The sequence below is a fragment of the Oncorhynchus keta genome, chromosome 10 (assembly GCF_023373465.1).
Source record: "Oncorhynchus keta strain PuntledgeMale-10-30-2019 chromosome 10, Oket_V2, whole genome shotgun sequence".
NCBI lineage: Eukaryota > Metazoa > Chordata > Actinopteri > Salmoniformes > Salmonidae > Oncorhynchus > Oncorhynchus keta.
The window spans coordinates 708270-732790 of record NC_068430.1 but is presented as its reverse complement, the minus strand read 5'-3'; the positions used below and the strand labels follow the sequence as shown (position 1 = coordinate 732790).

At 45.1% G+C, this 24521-nt stretch overlaps 1 protein-coding gene and 3 long non-coding RNA genes across 8 annotated transcripts; 1 reads left to right on the top strand and 3 right to left on the bottom strand.

Moving 5' to 3' along the window:
• Positions 1 to 1614: 1614 nt before the first annotated feature.
• Positions 1615 to 12875, bottom strand: LOC118378657 (5-aminolevulinate synthase, non-specific, mitochondrial-like). The gene is made up of 11 exons (XM_052526162.1): positions 12707 to 12875; positions 10706 to 10931; positions 10245 to 10421; positions 8518 to 8628; positions 7450 to 7669; positions 6689 to 6873; positions 6345 to 6524; positions 5066 to 5230; positions 4199 to 4467; positions 2396 to 2558; positions 1615 to 2029 (listed from the first exon to the last, which is right to left on the bottom strand). The coding sequence occupies exons 2-11, from the start codon at positions 10908 to 10910 to the stop codon at positions 1869 to 1871; spliced, it is 1836 nt and encodes a 611-aa protein (XP_052382122.1). The 5' UTR covers positions 10911 to 10931; positions 12707 to 12875; the 3' UTR covers positions 1615 to 1868.
• Positions 2565 to 3959, bottom strand: LOC127931999 (uncharacterized). 4 transcript variants are annotated; one of them, XR_008143471.1, is made up of 5 exons: positions 3834 to 3959; positions 3618 to 3779; positions 3462 to 3515; positions 3337 to 3390; positions 2565 to 3210 (listed from the first exon to the last, which is right to left on the bottom strand). It is a non-coding gene; the product is annotated as an uncharacterized LOC127931999 (long non-coding RNA). The 4 variants fall into 4 exon arrangements; XR_008143469.1 differs by having other exon boundaries at positions 3618 to 3959; XR_008143472.1 differs by having other exon boundaries at positions 2565 to 3183; positions 3618 to 3959.
• A 1669-nt stretch (positions 12876 to 14544) lies between the features above and the next one.
• LOC127932670 (uncharacterized) lies at positions 14545 to 16525 on the top strand. Of its 2 annotated transcripts, none has more exons than XR_008146326.1 (3): positions 14545 to 14592; positions 14899 to 15000; positions 16458 to 16525. It is a non-coding gene; the product is annotated as an uncharacterized LOC127932670 (long non-coding RNA). The 2 variants fall into 2 exon arrangements; XR_008146325.1 differs by lacking the exon at positions 14545 to 14592 and adding an exon at positions 14715 to 14762.
• A 6199-nt stretch (positions 16526 to 22724) lies between these two features.
• Positions 22725 to 24243, bottom strand: LOC127932669 (uncharacterized). Its single transcript, XR_008146324.1, has 3 exons — positions 23861 to 24243; positions 23615 to 23725; positions 22725 to 22988 (listed from the first exon to the last, which is right to left on the bottom strand). It is a non-coding gene; the product is annotated as an uncharacterized LOC127932669 (long non-coding RNA).
• Positions 24244 to 24521: the final 278 nt, after the last annotated feature.

Sequence of the window (24521 nt, the reverse complement as noted above, 5' to 3'; positions counted from 1 at the left end):
CTCTGGAGCGGGATTGATTTGGAGGTGGAGGGTCCGTCATGGTCTGGGGCGGTGTGTCACAGCATCATCGGACTGAGCTTGTTGTCATTGCAGGCAATCTCAACGCTGTGCGTTACAGGGAAGACATCCTCTTCCTGTGAGGCTCATCCTGACATGACCCTCCAGCATGACAATGCCACCAGCCATACTGCTCGTTCTGTGCGGGATTTCCTGCAAGACAGGAATGTCAGTGTTCTGCCATGGCCAGTGAAGAGCCCGGATCTCAGTCCCATTGAGCACGTCTGGGACCTGTTGGAATGGAGGGTGAGGGCTAGGGCCATTCAGAAATGTCCGGGAACTTGCAGGTGCCTTGGTGGAGTAACATCTCATAGCAAGATCTGGTGCAGTCCATGAGGAGATGCAGCTGGTGGCCACACCAGATACTGACTGTTACTTTTGATGTTGACCCCCCTTTGCTCAGTGACACATTATTCCATTTCTGTTAGTCACATGTCTGTGGAACTTGTTCAGTTTTGTCTGTTGAATCTTATGTTCATGAATTTCACATGTTAATGTTTATAGATTGCTCAAAAATTTAAGGGAACACTTCAACACAATGACACAGCAAACCTTTCCACAGCTCGCATTGATGTACCATCCTGGATGAGCTGCACTACCTGAGCCACTTGTGTGGGTTGTAGACTCCGTCTCATGCTACCACTAGAGCGAAAGCACCGCCAGCATTCAAAAGTGACCAAAACATCAGCCAGGAAGCATAGGAACTGAGAAGTGGTCTGGTCCCCACCTGCAGAACCACTCCTTTATTGGGGGTGTCTTGCTAAATGCCTATAATTTCCACCTGTTGTCTATTCCATTTGCACAACAGCATGTGAAGTCAATCAGTGTTGCTTCCTAAGTGGACAGTTTGATTTCACAGAAGTGTGATTGACTTGGAGTTACATTGTGTTGTTTAAGTGTTCCCTTTATTTTTTTCAGCAGTATATTTATTCCATGTCAGATTATATTTTATATAACAAAATCAAACTGTTATATTTACACAAAGCAAGAGAACAATGTAGACAGAGTACACAGTCTTACCGGGACTATCTGCATTGACCCTTTAACGAGGCTAGTCAGTTAAGAATAAATTCTTATTTACAATGGTGGGTTAACTGCCTTGTTCAGGGGCAAAATGACAGATTATCAGCTCGGGGATTCGATCTAGCAACCCAACTCAGTACTCCTATCCCTTCCATATAGCCGAGTTATTACACAATGTGTATCATTACGTGGTTTAATTGATTATTGCTCTAGTTTCTCTCTGCATTGTTGGGAAGGTCTCGTAAGTAAGCATTTCACTGTTACTCTACACCAGTTTGACTAAAAATGTTTCTTTCATCGGATGCATTTAGACAGGCAGTCCAATTCATGTTTTTCCTCACTAAATTGGCATTTTGACCAATGCATTAGACGGACAAATTCAGTGCCAAGGAGTTGGCACTAATGTACTAAGACTGGTACTCTGGTTAAGCATCATCAATAAGTATATATAGACACTATTGGTTGTGGACTTCATGTTCAAACCAAACAACCTTAAAAATGTGACCAAGTGAACGTGACAATAACACAACAGGAAAGCATTAAAGTTATATTTATTTTGACAATCTAGTGCCCATGGAATACTCAATAATAAGTTATGACACTTTAAAATACAAATATACAGTCTATGACGTCACAAACGGTACCCTCTTCCCTCGTTAGTGTGCTACTTTTGACGAGAGCCCTACTACGGCCCCGTGGTGGATAAAATAGCGCACTAGCAAGGTAATAAAAAAAAGGTGCCAGTGACCGTGACGGAGGAATGGGGTTTCGTGTATTCCCAGGTGTCATCATGCGTGAGCCGAGATGAGGTGGCTCAGGCCTCTGAAGTACGACTGTTCTCCCTCGGTCATCAGCTCAAAGTGCAGCGGCTGCCGACAGAAGTTACACCCTGCTGAAGATTGGGACTTCAGAGGTAGACCGGACTCCTTCCACGTCTGAACCAACTTCTCTGAAAGAGGGGGGGGGGACAATATTGTTTTTAAAGGAGGATGTACTTGGCTATTTCAGTAGGTTTCATGCTTACTGAAAACCACCAAGGGGTTTTACAAAACATCAAGTTTCTCTTTTACTACCGGGGTCGTCACAGGGTCAAACAAATATTATTTGTCCAGCCACAGTAATATACTTTAGTTGTATGTCTGGATAAACATGGTGTTAAAGTGGGAGTTGATCCATTGACCCCCCCCAAAACATTCCCTTCAGTTTTATAGTACTGAACACGGCTAGAGGTTCACAACAAAAACAACGTTTTGAGAAACCATTGACCGCAGTCACTTCCTGTTTACTTGCCAGCTAGACCGAACATGTCTCTTACCGACAAAGTCCATCATCATCTGAGGGGTGTGGTGCGGCGTGGGGGCGATGCGAAGAAGCTCCTCCCCCCTGGCCACCGTGGGGTAGTTGATGGCCTGGACGTAGATGTTGTAACGACTCATCATGACGTCAGAGACCTCCGTGTTCTTCTCCGCGTCGGACACCTGCAATAAGTCAACCCGTCCATGTGAGACCACGTCCTTAGTGACAATGTTGAGGTCTAGCAACATTAATAATAATAATAATGGTGTTTCAGGTCGAGGTTGTCAATAAACAGTGACAAGGCTGATGGAGAACACTATGCTCTCTAGGTGTGAGAATATGCAGGGCCAGGAGTTCTGGTCCGGGACAACTCTGGGCTCTAGTCAGGGACAACTCTGGGCTCTAGTCAGGGACAACTCTGGGCTCTAGTCAGGGACAACTCTGGGCTCTAGTCAGGGACAACTCTGGGCTCTAGTCAGGGATAACTCTGGGCTCTAGTCAGGGATAACTCTGGGCTCTAGTCAGGGATAACTCTGGGCTCTAGTCAGGGATAACTCTGGGCTCTAGTAAAGCCATGATCCCCCCCATCCTTTTGCCTTCAGAACCTCAATTCTTCGGGGCACGGACTCTACAAGGTGTCGAAAGCGTCCTACAGGGATGTTGGGCCATGTTGACTCCAACGCTTCCCACAGTTCATTCGTGTCCAGTTGGCTGATGTCCTTTGGGTGGTGGACTAGTCTAAACACCAGGAGCTGTTGAGCTTGAAAAACCCAGCAACGGTGCAGTTCTCTACACAAACCAGGGCACCTACTACCACACCCTGTTCAAAGGCACCTACTACCAGACCCCTGTTCAAAGGCACCTACTACCAGACCCCTGTTCAAAGGCACCTACAGTTCACCCGGTTCAAAGGCACCTACTACCCACCCGGTTGGCACCTACTGTCCGGTTCAAAGGCACCTACTGCCACACCCGGTTCAAAGGCACCTACTGCCACACCCGGTTCAAAGGCACCTACTGCCACACCCGGTTCAGGCACCTACTGCGGTTCAAAGGCACCTACTGCCACACCGGTTCAAAGGCACCTACTGCCACACCCGGTTCAAAGGCACCTACTGCCACACCCGGTTCAAAGGCACCTACTGCCACACCCGGTTCAGGCAACTGCCACACCCGGTTCAAAGGCACCTACTACCACACCCAGTTCAAAGGCACCTACTGCCACACCGGTTCAAAGGCACCTACTGCCACACCCGGTTCAAAGGCACCTACTGCCACACCCTGTTCAAAGGCACCTACTACCATACCCGGTTCAAAGGCACCTACTGCCACACCCGGTTCAAAGGCACCTACTACCACACCCTGTTCAAAGGCACCTACTACCACACCCTGTTCAAAGGCACCTACTACCATACCCTGTTCAAAGGCACCTACTACCATACCCTGTTCAAAGGCACTTCAATATATTGTCTTACCCATTCACCCTCTGAATGGCACATATACACAATCCATGTCTCAATTGTCTCAAGGCTTTTAAATCCTTCTTTAACCCGTCTCCTCCCCTTCATCTACACTGAAGTGGATTTAACAGGTAACATCAATAAGGGATCATATCTTTCACCTGAATTCACCTGGTCAGTCTCATTTGGGAAGATTAAGGGCTTGATTGTATTAATTCAACGCACATTACATTTAAAGGTAATTTCTGATTGAGCTGAGAGAAAAAGCAGCGTTTACCGTGAGTCTCAATGAAAGGGGAAACATTGCTTTGAAAATGTAATTCACGCTATAGTGCTGAACCATAAGATGTAGTGATTCTCACCCTGACAGGGATGATGTGAGAGGGACAGTGGACGACGGGCAGTCCGGAGTCCATGAGCATCTGTCTCAGCAGCTTGACGTTGCGCTGGTGTTTCCTCCGGAGGGCGCGGCCCTCCTCCCCTTTAAGGGTCTGGATGGACTCGCGGGCGCCCGCCAGCAGCATGGGAGGCAGAGACGTGGTGAATATGAAGCCTGCAGCGTAACTACGCACCGTGTCCACCAGGGCATCGGTACTGGCGATGTAGCCTCCAACACAGCCATACGCCTTGCCTGGAAGAAAATAGCAATAACACTAATTAGAACAAAATAACAAATTAAACACGTTTTGGGGGGGGGGGGGCGTTAAAGGAGACTTTCTAGTCCTTTAGAAAGCCCCCAGCGTGGTGTTCACCAGCTGTTCTGTCTGGTCATCTTGACTTGCTTCTATTCTAACAGACAAAGCACCTCTCCAGATTGTCCCAGTGTGTGTGATGATTGGTCTCTCAGCAGTCCCCAGGCTTAGAGGAAATTTAAGAAGCACCGTGGTCTCCTAGCAACAGGTCGTGAACAGATCCTAGTTCCTGTTTCTCCAGTGCCCCAAGGAGGGTTAAGCAACAACCTCAACCACCTGTATTCGAGCCCAGACATCTGCTTAGTCTCAGGGTTTCAGATAAACAAAGACTGGTTCAGCGATGTGAATGGAACATGGACAAATCTGGAAGTTGTCTAGGAGACGGGGCAGTTTTCAACTAGAACTGAATGGAGGACAAAGCATGAATTCCTAATTTCTCAAGACAAATCACATCCCTGATTTGTAAAGCCAAGTCAATGGCCTTGAAGGTTTAAACATAACAAGCAAAAAAGCACAGGGAATTATTTGAGTACTGACCCAGTGTTCCGGAGATGATGTCCATCTTGTGCATGATGCCGTCTCGCTCCCCGATACCTCCTCCCCTGGCGCCGTACAGCCCCACCGCGTGCACCTCGTCTACAAACGTGATGGCTCCAAACTCATGGGCCACATCACACAACTCATCCAGAGGACACACCGCTCCTTTAAGACAAGATATTATATTTCAACAGGAGGCATTTTAAACAAGATTACAGTAGGACACACCGCTCCTTTAAGACAAGATATTATATTTCAACAGGAGGCATTTTAAACAAGATTACAGTAGGACACACCGCTCCTTTAAGACAAGATATTATATTTCAACAGGAGGCATTTTAAACAAGATTAGAGTAGGACACACCGCTCCTTTAAGACAAGATATTATATTTCAACAGGAGGCATTTTAAACAAGATTAGAGTAGGACACACCGCTCCTTTAAGACAAGATATTATATTTCAACAGGAGGCATTTTAAACAAGATTACAGTAGGACACACCGCTCCTTTAAGACAAGATATTATATTTCAACAGGAGGCATTTTAAACAAGATTACAGTAGGACACACCGCTCCTTTAAGACAAGATATTATATTTCAACAGGAGGCATTTTAAACAAGATTACAGTAGGACACACCGCTCCTTTAAGACAAGATATTATATTTCAACAGGAGGCATTTTAAACAAGATTACAGTAGGACACACCGCTCCTTTAAGACAAGATATTATATTTCAACAGGAGGCATTTTAAACAAGATTAGAGTAGGACACACCGCTCCTTTAAGACAAGATATTATATTTCAACAGGAGGCATTTTAAACAAGATTACAGTAGGACACACCGCTCCTTTAAGAAATAAACGATTAATATCATATCATCTGTTTCATAGAGGTTGGAAAGTATAGATCAACATTATCTAAACAAGGCAGTGTTCATTTGAGACCCTATTTGAGGGGAAGTTTTAGTCTTAAAATATATACACACACACACACAGCTAAAAAAATATACAAAAATATTGTATTTTCAGCTGGTGAACAATACAGACATAATAGTCTACCACTTCTTAGACTTGCTTTCAATTAGAAAGAGATCTACATAACCCATTCCTATGTTAGTTTGGTCAGGTCAGGTCCCCCCCCCCCCAAAAAAAAAGTTATATAGGCTGACATTTGGAACACATGTAATGCACTACTTTTGACCAGAGATCTATGGGGGCAGAAGTAGGGCACTATATAGGGAATAGGGTACCCTTCGGGGCACATTACAAGAACTACACTCACCATCCATGGAGTGGACCGTCTCGAAGGCCACGATCTTTGGAGAGGAAGGGTCTGATTTCAGCAGCAGCTCTCTCAAGTGTTCGGGGTCATTGTGACGGAAGATGAACTTCCTGGCTCCACTGTTCCTGATGCCCTGGATCATGGAGGCGTGATTCCCTGCATCAGAGTAGATCTCACAGCCTGGAGAGAGAATAAACAGGCTGTTCGGTACCATGATCCAGATTAACTCTCAAATGTACAAACTCTGCTCACCTGGGCGACACAAAAAAAAAAAACATTAACTAGCCCATTGTTATCTGGAAGTACAGTTTATGGTGCAAGAGCAGGTGAGTAATGGGGGTTACCTGGCATCATCTTGGCCAGGGTGAACAAGGTGGAGTCATTGGCTACGAAGCAGGAAGTGAAGAGGAGTGCAGCGTCCTTCCTGTGGAGGTCTGCTAGTTCCTGTTCCAGCTCCACGTGGAACTTACTGGTCCCAGAGATGTTCCTGGTTCCTCCAGCCCCACTGCCGTGCTTACGCAACGTCTCCCTGGAAACAACAGTGGGTAAAGTAAACAGCTGCCCCCGGATACCACGATCACCCCCGGATACCACGATCACCCCCGGATACCACGATCACCCCCGGATACCACGATCACCCCCGGATACCACGATCACCCCCGGATACCACGATCACCCCCGGATACCACGATCACCCCAACGTCTGGCAACACCACGGGTAAACAAGCCAATTAACAAGCTCACACCTTCACGGAGTCATGAACAGATCGCCCTTTGTGGGTATCTACATATAACCCAAGAGATATTTGATTGGTCCTCAGGGGGAACAGTGAAACAGCGTCTGGTCTTGCATCTCCCCTCAGGGATCAATTAAGCGAGAAAAAAAAAATGCTCTGAAATTGAATGAAATGTTCTGAAATTGAATGAAATGAGGGAGGTTGCCAATTACTAATCTGGGGGAAAGAAAAATGCAATTTGTGTGTTTCAAATGAGTTTTCCTACTGTGTGTTCTACTAAACACAGCCCATCAAAACCACCAGTCTGTTCACCTCATTTATCGATCCGTCCAACTACCAAACTCATCGCCAGTTGTCCGGCTACTTACGTGATGGAGTTGACGACCCGCGGGTGTCTGCTCATGCCCAGGTAGTCATTGGAGCACCACACAGACACGTCTCTCCTGCCGCTAAGGGAATCGGTGTAGTCGTCACCCATGGGGAAGTCTGTGGCTCGCCGGTTAACCGTTTTAAAGACACGGTACGTGTGGTCACTCTTCTTCTCCTCAATCTTCCTCTCAAAGAACTCATCGTAGCGGAAGTTAGAGACTGCAGGGAGAGGAAGGAAACATGATTACAAGGTAAAAGATAGTTTCCTGTTTCAGCAAAAATTGAACATTTCGAAACAACTTAAGTATCCCGTCAACTTTATATCTGCGAGGCCGACGACAAAGGCTCTGGTTTTATTTCCTCCAACCAACCCGGCCATGATTGGGGTAATTTAAAAGTCCTGCCAACCCCTCAGTATAATGCCTCACCTTTTAACTTCCCAGCTCTAATTAAATTAACATATTGTCATTATGAAAAAGTACAAACACAAAAACAGCCGTCTGTCTGTATTAACATGTCATCAGCCTGGTCCAAAATAAAAACATTACATGATTTTTTTTTTTTTTTTACACCAAAAGTATGTAAATCTTTAAAATGTATTTAGGATTTATGTCAATCTAGCAAGCCAGGCAACTAAAAGCAACTTTTCAGAGACAAAGATGTAGTTTGATAGCTAACATTAATAATAACTAGAACAAATCTAAACATTTTTGCTCAACACTTTAAAATCACCATAAATGGAAGACACATTTTTATTCTTAAAAAAGGGTAATGATTATGGTGAGCTGCTGACTTCGTGAACGTGAAATGAAACGCAACGTCACGTCGCCATGACATCGATCGCAACCCGTTCAACGAGCGAGGCGATATAAAGAAAAAGACCAACGCTGACAAGAATGGTTAACATCGTCGTTGGAAAAAGGAACCATAAACATAAACCAATTGTTTTCTTCAAGAGACACAATACAAGTCCTATGAAAAAACAGCCCGGTATGTTTCAGGCTGCACAATTAACTTTCCCCCACGGGGACGATAACAGTTTGAACGGGCCGATCTCGGTGACTCACAGCTGGGCATGTTCTCCTGCAGCAGTTGGGTTGGACGTTGCTTCAGTAGCTTCTTCATCAGATTGTTGACCGCACCAGAAGAGCTGGCCAGGACCTGGGCTGGAGTCACATCTGGAGAAACACCGTGATTAGCGATGACTGAATAAAGACTAAGTTTATTTTGTTATTTCTAATGGGCTGGATCTGACAGACAAGGTCACGGCTAGACCATAGATGTACCCTCCATGACAAAAAGTATAAGCTCGTCAGACATCTCATTCTAAAATCATGAGCATTCATATGGAGTTGCCCCCCCCTTTGGTGCTACAACAGCCTCCAGTCCTCAGGGAAGGCTTTAATATGGAGTTGGTCCCCCTCCCTTGGTGCTATAACAGCCTCCAGGGAAGGCTTTAATATGGAGTTGGTCCCCTCCCTTGGTGCTATAACAGCCAGTCCCAGGGAAGGCTTTAATATGGAGTTGGTCCCCCTCCCTTGGTGCTATAACAGCCTCCAGGGAAGGCTTTAATATGGAGTTGCCCCCCTTTACTGCCATAACAGCCTCCAGCTGTTATAACAGCTTTCTTCTAGGATGTTTGTACCTGAATGGAAGCAATGTTCCAAGTACCTGTAGACTATTAGTGAGTTCAGGCACTGATGTTGGCCAAGTCAGCCTGGACAGCTGTTCAAATTCATCCTAAAGGTGTTCGATGGGGTTGAGGTCAGGGGCTCTGTGCAGGCCAGTCGAGTTCTTCCACACAGATCTCAGAATGACATGCTGTAGCTTTAGGATTTCCCTTCACTGAACTAAGGGGCCCGAACCATGAAAAACAGCCCCAGACCATTATTCCTCCTCCGCCAAACTTTACAGTTGGCACTATGCAGTCGGACAGGTAGCGTTTGGCAGGTCTCCGCCAAACCCAGATTGGTCTGTCAGGACTGGTGAAGAGTGATTCATCACTCCTGAGAATGCGTTTCCACTGCTCCAGAGTCCAATGGCGGCGAGCTTTACACCTCTCCAGCCAACGCTTGGCATTGCCCATGGTGATTTTAGGTTGCTCGGCCATGGAAACCCATTTCATGAAGCTCTCAACGAACAGTTCTGTGCCGACTTTGCTGCCAGAGACAGTTGAGAACTCAGTGAGGACAAGCGATGTTTACTCGCTACAGCAGTCGGTGGTCCTGTTCTGTGAGCTCGTGTGGCCTACCACTTTGTGGCGGAGCAGTTGTTGCTCCTAGACATTTCCACAACTTGTTGGAAAGGTGGCATTCTAGGACAGTACCGTGTTGAAAGTCCTCGAGCTCTTCAGTAAAGCCATTCTACTGGCAATGTTATGCTATGGCGATTGCATGGCTGTGTGCTAGATGTTATACATCTGTCACTAACAGGTGTGGCTGAAATAGCCAAATCCACTCATTTGAAGGGATGTCCACATCCTTGTGAATATATAGTGTTTATAAATGAACTGTGCTATGGACTTAACAGTAATGTCAATGTAATAGGCAGAATAACCCGATGAGGAAGGACATTCAAAAAATACGCTGAAAAAAAAAAACAGTATTTATTTTGTATGGCTTTAAATGACCTACATCTGTATTGGTCAAATAATATCAGCCTCCAGGTTATTAGGACTGTTATGTACCTCTGAATAATAAAGTAGACGTTTAATTCAGAGCCTTAACCTGTATTACTAAAGCCTATGATCCAGCAAAAGGGAATATGACTCCAGGTGGTTTAACCCCTCGTTTACCTTTCTGGATGGTGCGGACCTCCTGCACGTCCTCCTGCAGCTGGAGGCTGGCCTGGCGCACCACACCGCTGCCCATCTCAGCCGCCAGGAAGGGGCACTTGGAGGACCCCGAGGCCTGGCCAGAGGGGGGCATGGGGTGGCTCTGAGGCAACTTGGTGGTAGTGCCCCCATTGGCTCCTAAAAAAAAAGAACAAAAGACACTAGGGTAAGGAGATGAAGAGCAACACACAGCGGATTTAAATAATTACAGCTTTTGACGAGTTGGTTATTGGAATCGAGAGTTTCTTGCCATGAGATATAACTGTACTCCTATAGACTGTTGTAACGCCACAGAAGACAAAAACCCATGTCCCTCCTGGGCAAGAGTTTTCCCCTGATCGTGTAATCTGACCACCATGAAAACTCCTGCCTCTACATAACCCAGCAAGGTTCAGTGTTAGATTGATATCCACGCCCCTCACCTGGTGTCTGGGCTGAAGTCACGTTGTCCTCAGCCTTCTGGAAGCTAGCTGAGGAGGAGCAGAGAGAGCGGGCCAGAGGCTTAGAGGCCAGGTTCATCATCACAGGACATTTCTGGGCATAGACCACCAGGGATTTCCGGGCCTGCTGGAGGAAGGTCTGGGGCACGCGGGACAGGAACGGGCAGCGGCGAGTTAAAGTCTCCATCCTTACAGTGATTGTCAAAGCCTTGAGGGGAAACAAAAAGGTGACGATTAGGATTGACAACATTTCTTTTAGAGCCCAACCAATATAGCCCACATTTTCCTAGACAGCCTCCCTTTCTTGGAAACACTGTTGGTACAGTTGGGAGGGAGAAGGAAACCTTGAAAAAGCAGTCTCGTCTAGGACCGTATTGTTCCAGTAGAGAGGGTAAACATTCAGGTAGCTCACAGACACTAATGAAGCTCTGTAAACAGCCTCCAGCTGAAATTGTGTTTGAGATATTTTAACCAGTTAATTACAGCTTTACTCATTTTTCCAAAACTATACACATTAATATGGAGTTAGTCTCCCCTTTGCTGCCATAACAGCATCCACTCTTCTGGGAAGGACTTCCACTAGACGTTGGAACATTTGTAGCTGAATGGAGCTAGAGCATTAGTGAGGTCAGGCACGGATGTTGGGCAATTAGGCCTGGCTTGCAGTCATTCAAATAAGTGTAGCAACCAAGGACAGACTTTTTTTACAAGCTTCAGCACTCGGCACTCCCATTGTGTGAGCTTGCGTGGCCTTCGTGGTTGTGCCATTATTGATGCTTGACAATGCCACTTCACAATAACAGCACTTACAGTTGACCCAGGGCAGCTGTAGCAGGGCAGAAATTTGACAAACTGACTTGTTGGACAGGTGTATAATTTGTTTGAATCTAAAATTAATATGAACAACTGACACATGTGATTGATAATAATCCCTTTACACCCTAAAATATTGTATTTTCAGCTTGTGTACAAAACCTAATGTAAGAGACCAACGAAACGGAAAGAATAGAAATAGCACACAGAACACATCTACCGCTTCTTAGACTCAATGAGAATGATCTATGGGAATTTCGTCTGGTCGTCCAAGTAGTTACATATTGCAGATTTTATTTTTTTATTTTTAAAGTCTAAACTACCGACAGAGCCAAAAAACGTGCCGATTTATTTAGATTTTAACGAGTGAAGTGAAAATTAGTTCGTCCTGCCTTCCAGTCCATATGATTGTTTTTTTTTTAAATCAAGGAAAAAACATTTGACATTTAAAAAATATTTAGGTTAAATTACATTGCGGTGTAAATTAAGTCAAGTGAGTCTAAAATACCAGCAGTGAGTTGTGAATCAAGTCAAGGGAAACATTTCATATCTACCGGGTTAAGTAGCTACACTTACATTTTAGATGTCATAACTCGCATGTTGACCACACAGTTTTATTTTTCCCTTACAAAATACATTTACATGTTATTTAATCACTGCAAAGAGCGTCTGCGTAGCTAAATGACTTGTTCAATAGTTTTCGCCCCAAATGAAGAGTTGGTTTTGATCGCGTCTGGTGTGGAGACAAAATACACAAACGCCCGGTCCAGGCAGCATGTTACCCAATTAATCACATTAGCTAAAATAGTATTTTTTTTTTACATTATAAAATAATAAAAGATTCATAAAAATATATTTTCACATGAGCTAAATGAACTAGCAAGCTAAGCATGGTCCGGAACGGTTGTGGTCGTCCGAAGAATCCCGGATAACACGGACAACATAATGATCGGCACCGGTTAGAACTGGAACTGAATTATTCCGTTGCTCTATACATTCATTCGCTACATACTTCCTCGCGGATAAGAAACGTACATCCGTGAACGTGATGTAACGTTAACATTTGACCGGATTGCCATGCAAGGTTAACCCCACTAACTAGCATACCGGGCACGGTAACTAACGAAACCGGATAAATTAAAGACGAATGGCTTGTTTTCGTTTGCTTACCTCGCTCGGTGTGTTTCGGGTCACCCTCTCACGAATGATTATATAAATTAAAATATAACTTGGCAAGATCTTAACGCTGTTTCAGTGTAAATATATAACGATAATGCTTCGTTATCCTACACTGAGGACGAACGACAGGACCGGGATACGCAACCGGCTTATAACATCGACTGCGACTATTAAGTATCGCGAGAAGATGAGTGTGTACGTCATAGCACCCATCCCAGATAGTCCTGGCTAGCGTCACTAATTACCACAGCCACAAAGGTTTTCAAACGTGACCTTCATTTAAGTTAGTTAATTAAGAACAAATCTTATTTACAATGACGGCCAACCGGGGAACAGTAGGTTAAATAACTGCCTTTTTCAAATTTTTACCTTGTCAGCAAAGGGATTTGATCCGATAACCTTTCGGTTACTGGCCCAACTCTCTAACCTGCCCCAACGCTACCTGCCATCCCAAATGTGATTATAAACCTCCCCTTAAACCACATTGCTAACCTTAAATTATGACCAAAAAGCTCATTTTAGTTTTCATTATTTTTTAAAACAATATAGCCAATTTAGATTTTGTGGCTGTGGTGACTAGTGGAAACCGCAGTCCCCCCTTGCCCTCAGATAATGTTCCATTATTTCAAAATCAACATGTATGACTCACTCATATCCTCTTGTCACCTTTTTCTATAAACAATTAGCCTACATGTAGCTAAATATTAATTTATGAAGTCTGCATTTCATTTAGAGTTTGTAATTTAGTTTTTTTTGTAATTGTTGTCTTGGGAAATACAATAACTTTATTGAAAGAGAATGGTCATATGCTGTATTTGGTAATACAGTTTAAATTGAATTGAATACACACAATTTTGACCTTCCATTGTTGGTAAGATTCAGAGAGCGTCAACTGTGTGTTACTGAAGATGTGGAAGTGCTGAAACAAAAAGCTTGACTATGATTTGTTGTGCGAGTGCTCCCTTTAGTGTCAGAGCTGCAACATGGCAACACTGCGTCGTGTCCTTATTTCAGCTCGATCAAATCAATTATGCGAAGGACATTCTGGATTAAGTGAAGCGTCTTTCCATTCCACAATTTTCTGTAAATGATGTCTGAAATTTGAAGCTTGCAGAGAACTTGTGTGTTGAATGTTAAGAATGTTTAAATGCCCCCTGGGACAACCCCTGCAGTGAACAGAACTGTTTTTGTTTATATTTGTGTTTACAGCCATTATATTTGTGTTTACAGCCATTATATTTGTGTTTACAGCCATTATATTTGTGTTTACAGCCATTATATTTGTGTTTACAGCCATTATATTTGTGTTTACAGCCATTTTATTTGTGTTTACAGCCATTATATTTGTGTTTACAGCCATTATATTTATGTGAAATATTCAAAAGCAATACGCTCAGATCAACTACTTACAGATGGATTTAATGACAAGACCACCACTTACAGCTGCCACTTTTTTAATGGCACTTTAAGGTGCATTACCACCACCAACTAAACATACAACAGGTCTCCTACACGGAGGGTCAGGGCTATACAACAGGTCTCCTACACGGAGGGTCAGGGTTATACAACATGTCTCCTACACGGAGGGTCAGGGCTATACAACAGGTCTCCTACACGGAGGGTCAGGGTTATACAACAGGTCTCCTACACGGAGGGTCAGGGCTATACAACAGGTCTCCCTACACGGAGGGTCAGGGCTATACAACAGGTCTCCTACACGGAGGGTCAGGGCTATACAACAGGTCTCCTACACGGAGGGTCAGGGCTATACAGCAGGTCTCCTACATGGGGGTCAGGGCTATACAAGAGGTCTCCTACACGGAGGGTCAGGGCTATACAGCAGGTCTCCTACACGGAGGGTCAGGGCTATACAGCAGGTCTCCTACACGGAGGGTCGGGGTTATACAAGAGGTCTCCTACACGGAGGGTCAGGGTTATACAACAGGTCTCCTACACGGGGGGTCAGGGCTATACAAGAGGTCTCCTACACGGAGGGTCAGGGCTATACAGCAGGTCTCCTACACGGAGGGTCAGGGCTATACAGCAGGTCTCCTACACGGAGGGTCAGGGTTATACAGCAGGTCTCCTACACGGAGGGTCAGGGTTATACAGCAGGTCTCCTACACGGAGGGTCAGGGTTATACAGCAGGTCTCCTACACGGAGGGTCAGGGTTATACAACAGGTCTCCTACACGGAGGGTCAGGGCTATACAGCAGGTCTCCTACACGGAGGGTCAGGGCTATACAGCAGGTCTCCTACACGGAGGGTCAGGGCTATACAGCAGGTCTCCTACACGGGGGGTCAGGGCTATACAACAGGTCTCCTACACGGAGGGTCAGGGCTATACAACAGGTCTCCTACACGGAGGGTCAGGGCTATACAACAGGTCTCCTACACGGAGGGTCAGGGCTATACAGCAGGTCTCCTACACGGAGGGTCAGGGTTATACAGCAGGTCTCCTACACGGAGGGTCAGGGTTATACAGCAGGTCTCCTACACGGAGGGTCAGGGTTATACAGCAGGTCTCCTACACGGAGGGTCAGGGTTATACAACAGGTCTCCTACACGGAGGGTCAGGGCTATACAACAGGTCTCCTACACGGAGGGTCAGGGCTATACAACAGGTCTCCCTTCACGGAGGGTCAGGGTTATACAACAGGTCTCCTACACGGAGGGTCAGGGCTATACAACAGGTCTCCTACACGGGGGGTCAGGGCTATACAACAGGTCTCCTACACGGGGGTCAGGGCTATACAGCAGGTATCCTACACGGAGGGTCAGGGCTATACAACAGGTCTCCTACACGGAGGGTCAGGGCTATACAGCAGGTCTCCTACACGGAGGGTCAGGGCTATACAAGAGGTCTCCTACACGGAGGGTCAGGGCTATACAACAGGTCTCCTACACGGGGGGTCAGGGCTATACAACAGGTCTCCTACACGGAGGGTCAGGGCTATACAACAGGTCTCCTACATGGAGGGTCAGGGCTATACAACAGGTCTCCTACACGGAGGGTCAGGGCTATACAGCAGGTCTCCTACACGGAGGGTCAGGGCTATACAACAGGTCTCCTACACGGGGGTCAGGGCTATACAACAGGTCTCCTACACGGAGGGTCAGGGCTATACAACAGGTCTCCTACACGGGGGGTCAGGGCTATACAACAGGTCTCCTACACGGGGGTCAGGGCTATACAACAGGTCTCCTACACGGGGGGTCAGGGCTATACAAGAGGTCTCCTACACGGAGGGTCAGGGTTATACAACAGGTCTCCTACACGGAGGGTCAGGGTTATACAACAGGTCTCCTACACGGAGGGTCAGGGCTATACAACAGGTCTCCTACACGGAGGGTCAGGGCTATACAACAGGTCTCCTACACGGAGGGTCAGGGCTATACAGCAGGTCTCCTACACGGAGGGTCAGGGCTATACAGCAGGTCTCCTACACGGGGGGTCAGAGCTATACAGCAGGTCTCCTACACGGGGGGTCAGGGCTATACAAGAGGTCTCCTACACGGAGGGTCAGGGCTATACAGCAGATCTCCTACACGGGGGTCAGGGCTATACAGCAGGTCTCCTACATGGGGGTCAGGGCTATACAGCAGGTCTCCTACACGGGGGGTCAGGGCTATACAAGAGGTCTCCTACACGGAGGGTCAGGGCTATACAGCAGATCTCCTACACGGGGGTCAGGGCTATACAGCAGATCTCCTACACGGGGGGTCAGGGCTATACAGCAGGTCTCCTACACGGAGGGTCAGGGCTATACAGCAGGTCTCCTACACGGAGGGTCAGGGCTATACAGCAGGTCTCCTACACGGGGGGTCAGGGCTATACAGCAGGTCTCCTACACGGGGGGTCAGGGCTATACAGCAGGTCTCCTACACGGAGGCACGTGAAAGAGTTAAAGGAGCGAGGGGAGCAGAATATATCGTTGTAGAGGCAGACTGTTGAGATTCAGTGTTGTTCAACAGTTGAGGAAAACTGATATGTTGAAATAAATGTTATTTTCGTGACAAATCACCAATTGGCAACCCATTCCTTATGGGATTAATTGACACATAAACAAACATTACAATAATTCACTGTGGTAATTCAATGATAATTCTTCTTCTGGTGTTTTCTGTAATTGCGTATCACGTTAAGAGTGAAACAAATTTAAGGTAAAAATCAATACATAACAGTAAATAAGGTTATCCAAACAATAATTATATCCCTAGAACAGTAAAATAATATACATGCACATATACACACTGTATATATACTTATAAACATACAGTTGAAGTCGGAAGTTTACATACACTCAAATTGGAGTCACTAAAACTTGTTTTTCAACCACTCCACACATTTCTTGTTAACAAACTATAGTTTTGGCAAGTCGGTTAGGACATCCACTTTGTGCAGGACACAAGTAATTTTTCCAACACTTGTTTACAGACAGATTATTTCACTTATAATTCCCTGTATCACAATTCCAGTGGATCAGAGGTTTACATACACTAAGTTGACTGTGCCTTTAAACAGCTTGGAAAATTCCAGAAAATTATGTCATGGCTTTAGAAGCTTCTGATAGAATAATGGACATAATTTGAGTCAATTGAGGTGTACCTGTGGGTGTATTTCAAGGCCTACCTTCAAACTCAGTGCCTCTTTGCTTGACATCATGGGAAAATCAAAATAAATCAGCCAAGACCTCCACAAGTTTGGTTCATCCTTGGGAGCAATTTCCAAATACCTGAAGGTACCACGTTCATATGTACAAACAATAGTACGCAAGTATAAACACCATGGGACCACGCAGCCGTCATACCACTCAGGAAGGAGACGCGTTCTGTCTCCTAGAGATGAAAGTACTTTGGTTGTAAACCATAACCTGAAAGGCCGCTCAGCAAGGAAGAAGCCACTGCTCCAAAACCACCATAAAAACGCCAGACTACAGTTTGCAACTGCACATGGGGACAAAGATGGTACCTTTTGGAGAAATGTCGTCTGGTCTTATGAAACAAAATATAACTGTTTGGCCATAATGACCATCGTTATGTTTGGAGGAAAAAAGGGGGAGGCTTGCAAGCCGAAGAACACCATCCCAACCGTGAAGCACGGGGGTGGCAGCATCATGTTGTGGGGGTGCTTTGCTGCAGGAGGGACTGGTGCACTTCACAAATTAAATGGCATCATGAGGTAGGAAAATTATATGGATATATTGAAGCAACATCTCAAGACATCAGTCAGAAAGTTAAAACTTGGTCACAAATGGGTCTTCCAAATAGACAATGACCCCAAGCATACTTCCAAAGTTGTGGCAAAACGGCTTAAGGACAACAAAGTCAAGGTATTGGAGTGGCCATCACAAAGCCCTGACCTCAACCCTACAGAACATTTGTGGGCAGAACTGAAAAAGTGTGTGTGAGCAAGGAGGCCTACAAACCTGACTCAGTTACACCAGCTCTGTCAGGAGGAATGGGCCAAAATTCACCCAACTTTTTGTGGGATGCTTGTGGAAGGCTACCCGAAACATATGACCCAAGTCAAAAAGAATTAAGGCAATGCTACCAATTACAAATTGACTGTATGTAAACTTCTGGCCCACTGGGAATGTGATGAAAGAAATAAAAGCTGAAATAAACAATTCTCTCGACTATTATTCTGACATTTCACATTCTTAAAATAAACTGGGGATCCTAACTGACCTAAAACAGGGATTTTTTTCCTTTAACTAAATGTCAGGAATTGTGAAAAACTGAGTTTAAATGTATTTGGCTAAGGTGTATGTAAACTTCCGAGTTCAACTATACACACGTACCATTTAGCACACAGAAGATAAATATTTTTACTATTTAATTATAGTTTGCTCTTTTTTTCTTTGATTCCTTTTTGTACATTTTTAGAAATACCCAAATGGACAAAAAAACATTTCAGTTTCTCCTCATCGCTGAACAACATAATACCAGGGTATATCTGGTGGTCTGTGTCCTCATCACTACATAATACCAGGGTATATCTGGTGGTCTGTGTCCTCATCACTACATAATACCAGGGTATATCTGGTGGTCTGTGTCCTCATCACTACATAATACCAGGGTATATCTGGTGGTCTGTGTCCTCATCACTACATAATACCAGGGTATATCTGGTGGTCTGTGTCCTCATCACTACATAATACCAGGGTATATCTGGTGGTCTGTGTCCTCATCACTACATAATACCAGGGTATATCTGGTGGTCTGTGTCCTCATCGCTGAACCACATAATACCAGGGTATATCTGGTGGTCTGTGTCCTCATCACTACATAATACCAGGGTATATCTGGTGGTCTGTGTCCTCATCACTACATAATACCAGGGTATATCTGGTGGTCTGTGTCCTCATCGCTGAACCACATAATACCAGGGTATATCTGGTGGTCTGTGTCCTCATCACTACATAATACCAGGGTTTATCTGGTGATCTGTGCCTCATCACTACATAATACCAGGGTATATCTGGTGGTCTGTACTATTGTAAAGTGGCTGTTCCACTGGATGTCATAAGGTGAATGCACCAATTTGTAAGTCGCTCTGGATAAGAGCGTCTGCTAAATGACTTAAATGTAAAATGTAAATGTCTGTGTCCTCATCGCTGAACCACATAATACCAGGGTATATCTGGTGGTCTGTGTCCTCATCACTACATAATACCAGGGTATATCTGGTGGTCTGTGTCCTCATCACTGGACAACATAATACCAGGGTATATCTGGTGGTCTGTGTCCTCATCACTACATAATACCAGGGTATATCTGGTGGTCTGTGTCCTCATCGCTGAACAACATAATACCAGGGTATATCTGGTGGTCTGTGTCCTCATCACTACATAATACCAGGGTATATCTGGTGGTCTGTGTCCTCATCGCTGAACCACATAATACCAGGGTATATCTGGTGGTCTGTGTCCTCATCACTACATAATACCAGGGTATATCTGGTGGTCTGTGTCCTCATCACTGGACAACATAATACCAGGGTATATCTGGTGGTCTGTGTCCTCATCACTACATAATACCAGGGTATATCTGGTGGTCTGTGTCCTCATCGCTGAACAACATAATACCAGGGTATATCTGGTGGTCTGTGTCCTCATCACTACATAATACCAGGGTATATCTGGTGGTCTGTGTCCTCATCGCTGAACCACATAATACCAGGGTATATCTGGTGGTCTGTGTCCTCATCACTACATAATACCAGGGTATATCTGGTGGTCTGTGTCCTCATCACTACATAATACCAGGGTATATCTGGTGGTCTGTGTCCTCATCGCTGAACCACATAATACCAGGGTATATCTGGTGGTCTGTGTCCTCATCACTACATAATACCAGGGTTTATCTGGTGATCTGTGTCCTCATCACTACATAATACCAGGGTATATCTGGTGGTCTGTACTATTGTAAAGTGGCTGTTCCACTGGATGTCATAAGGTGAATGCACCAATTTGTAAGTCGCTCTGGATAAGAGCGTCTGCTAAATGACTTAAATGTAAAATGTAAATGTCTGTGTCCTCATCGCTACATAATACCAGGGTATATCTGGTGGTCTGTGTCCTCATCACTACATAATACCAGGGTATATCTGGTGGTCTGTGTCCTCATCACTGGACAACATAATACCAGGGTATATCTGGTGGTCTGTGTCCTCATCACTACATAATACCAGGGTATATCTGGTGATCTGTGTCCTCATCGCTGAACAACATAATACCAGGGTATATCTGGTGGTCTGTGTCCTCATCGCTGAACCACATAATACCAGGGTATATCTGGTGGTCTGTGTCCTCATCACTACATAATACCAGGGTATATCTGGTGGTCTGTGTCCTCATCACTGAACCACATAATACCAGGGTATATCTGGTGGTCTGTGTCCTCATCACTACATAATACCAGGGTATATCTGGTGATCTGTGTCCTCATCACTGGACAACATAATACCAGGGTATATCTGGTGGTCTGTGTCCTCATCACTGGACAACATAATACCAGGGTATATCTGGTGGTCTGTGTCCTCATCACTACATAATACCAGGGTATATCTGGTGATCTGTGTCCTCATCGCTGAACAACATAATACCAGGGTATATCTGGTGGTCTGTGTCCTCATCGCTGAACTACATAATACCAGGGTATATCTGGTGGTCTGTGTCCTCATCACTACATAATCCCAGGGTATATCTGGTGGTCTGTGTCCTCATCACTACATAATCCCAGGGTATATCTGGTGTGCTTTCTGGAATAAGGGCTAGTGTATATCATGGTAGAAAAGGCAGTAGAGGATACAATTAGTTCCATTCTCTATTTATTCGAGTTCACAATAGTTACATAGGCTTTCCTCTTCCATTTCACCACAATACCTGTTTCAATATGCAGAGGCAATATCCCTGATCTGACCTGTTTCAATACGCAGAGGCAATATCCCTGATCTGACCTGTTTCAATACGCAGAGGCAATATCCCTGATCTGACCTGTTTCAATAACCCTGATCTGACCTGTTTCAATACACAGAGACAATATCCCTGATCTGACCTGTTTCAATACACAGAGACAATATCCCTGATCTGACCTGTATCAATACGCAGAGGCAATATCCCTGATCTGACCTGTTTCACTATGCAGAGGCAATATCCCTGATCTGACCTGTTTCAATACGCTGAGGCAATATCCTGATCTGACCTGTTTCAATACACAGAAGCAATATCCCTGATCTGACCTGTTTCAATATGCAGAGGCAATATCCCTGATCTGACCTGTTTCAATACGCAGAGGCAATATCCCTGATCTGACCTGTTTCAATACGCAGAGGCAATATCCCTGATCTGACCTGTTTCAATACGCAGAGGCAATATCCCTGATCTGACCTGTTTCAATACGCAGAGACAATATCCCTGATCTGACCTGTTTCAATACACAGAGGCAATATCCCTGATCTGACCTGTTTCAATGCGCAGAGACAATATCCCTGATCTGACCTGTTTCAATACGCGGAGACAATATCCCTGATCTGACCTGTTTCAATACGCTGAGGCAATATCCCTGATCTGACCTGTTTCAATACGCAGAGGCAATATCCCTGATCTGACCTGTTTCAATACGCAGAGGCAATATCCCTGATCTGACCTGTTTCAATACGCAGAGGCAATATCCCTGATCTGACCTGTTTCAATACGCAGAGACAATATCCCTGATCTGACCTGTTTCAATACGCAGAGGCAATATTCTGATCTGACCTGTTTCAATACGCAGAGGCAATATCCCTGATCTGACCTGTTTCAATACGCAGAGGCAATATCCCTGATCTGACCTGTTTCAATACGCAGAGGCAATATCCTGATCTGACCTGTTTCAATACGCAGAGGCAATATCCCTGATCTGACCTGTTTCAATACGCAGAGGCAATATCCCTGATCTGACCTGTTTCAATACGCAGAGACAATATCCCTGATCTGACCTGTTTCAATGCGCAGAGACAATATCCCTGATCTGACCTGTTTCAATACGCGGAGACAATATCCCTGATCTGACCTGTTTCAATACGCTGAGGCAATATCCCTGATCTGACCTGTTTCAATACGCAGAGGCAATATCCCTGATCTGACCTGTTTCAATACGCAGAGGCAATATCCCTGATCTGACCTGTTTCAATACGCAGAGACAATATCCCTGATCTGACCTGTTTCAATACGCAGAGGCAATATCCCTGATCTGACCTGTTTCAATACGCAGAGGCAATATCCCTGATCTGACCTGTTTCAATACGCAGAGGCAATATCCCTGATCTGACCTGTTTCAATACGCAGAGGCAATATCCCTGATCTGACCTGTTTCAATACGCAGAGGCAATATCCCTGATCTGACCTGTTTCAATACGCAGAGGCAATATCCCTGATCTGACCTGTTTCAATATCCCTGATCTGACCTGTTTCAATACGCAGAGGCAATATCCCTGATCTGACCTGTTTCAATATCCCTGATCTGACCTGTTTCAATACACAGAGGCAATATCCCTGATCTGACCTGTTTCAATACGCAGAGGCAATATCCCTGATCTGACCTGTTTCAATACGCAGAGGCAATATCCCTGATCTGACCTGTTTCAATACACAGAGGCAATATCCCTGATCTGACCTGTTTCAATACGCAGAGGCAATATCCCTGATCTGACCTGTTTCAATACACAGAGGCAATATCCCTGATCTGACCTGTTTCAATACGCAGAGGCAATATCCCTGATCTGACCTGTTTCAATACGCAGAGACAATATCCCTGATCTGACCTGTTTCAATACGCAGAGGCAATATCCCTGATCTGACCTGTTTCAATACGCAGAGGCAATATCCCTGATCTGACCTGTTTCAATACACAGAGACAATATCCCTGATCTGACCTGTTTCAATATCCCTGATCTGACCTGTTTCAATACACAGAGGCAATATCCCTGATCTGACCTGTTTCAATACGCAGAGGCAATATCCCTGATCTGACCTGTTTCAATACGCAGAGACAATATCCCTGATCTGACCTGTTTCAATACGCAGAGACAATATCCCTGATCTGACCTGTTTCAATACGCTGATCTGACCTGTTTCAATACGCAGAGACAATATCCCTGATCTGACCTGTTTCAATACGCAGAGACAATATCCCTGATCTGACCTGTTTCAATATCCCTGATCTGACCTGTTTCAATACGCAGAGGCAATATCCCTGATCTGACCTGTTTCAATACGCAGAGACAATATCCCTGATCTGACCTGTTTCAATACGCAGAGGCAATATCCCTGATCTGACCTGTTTCAATACGCAGAGACAATATCCCTGATCTGACCTGTTTCAATACGCAGAGGCAATATCCCTGATCTGACCTGTTTCAATACGCAGAGGCAATATCCCTGATCTGACCTGTTTCAATACACAGAGGCAATATCCCTGATCTGACCTGTTTCAATACGCAGAGGCAATATCCCTGATCTGACCTGTTTCAATACGCAGAGACAATATCCCTGATCTGACCTGTTTCAATACGCAGAGACAATATCCCTGATCTGACCTGTTTCAATATCCCTGATCTGACCTGTTTCAATACGCAGAGGCAATATCCCTGATCTGACCTGTTTCAATACACAGAGGCAATATCCCTGATCTGACCTGTTTCAATACACAGAGGCAATATCCCTGATCTGACCTGTTTCAATACGCAGAGGCAATATCCCTGATCTGACCTGTTTCAATACGCAGAGGCAATATCCCTGATCTGACCTGTTTCAATACACAGAGGCAATATCCCTGATCTGACCTGTTTCAATACGCAGAGGCAATATCCCTGATCTGACCTGTTTCAATACACAGAGGCAATATCCCTGATCTGACCTGTTTCAATACGCAGAGGCAATATCCCTGATCTGACCTGTTTCAATACGCAGAGACAATATCCCTGATCTGACCTGTTTCAATACGCAGAGGCAATATCCCTGATCTGACCTGTTTCAATACGCAGAGGCAATATCCCTGATCTGACCTGTTTCAATACACAGAGACAATATCCCTGATCTGACCTGTTTCAATATCCCTGATCTGACCTGTTTCAATACACAGAGGCAATATCCCTGATCTGACCTGTTTCAATACGCAGAGGCAATATCCCTGATCTGACCTGTTTCAATACGCAGAGACAATATCCCTGATCTGACCTGTTTCAATACGCAGAGACAATATCCCTGATCTGACCTGTTTCAATATCCCTGATCTGACCTGTTTCAATACGCAGAGGCA

Coding starts and splice junctions, on each gene's coding strand:
- LOC118378657 (XM_052526162.1), bottom strand. CDS start 10,910: ATGGAGACTTTAACTCGCCGCTGCCCGTTCCTGTCCCGCGTGCCCCAG. Junction 6,874..7,449: donor CGGGTCGTCAACTCCATCAC/GTAAGTAGCCGG, acceptor TGTTGTTTCCAG/GGAGACGTTGCGTAAGCACG. Junction 2,559..4,198: donor CTCACATCATCCCTGTCAGG/GTGAGAATCACT, acceptor GACTTATTGCAG/GTGTCCGACGCGGAGAAGAA.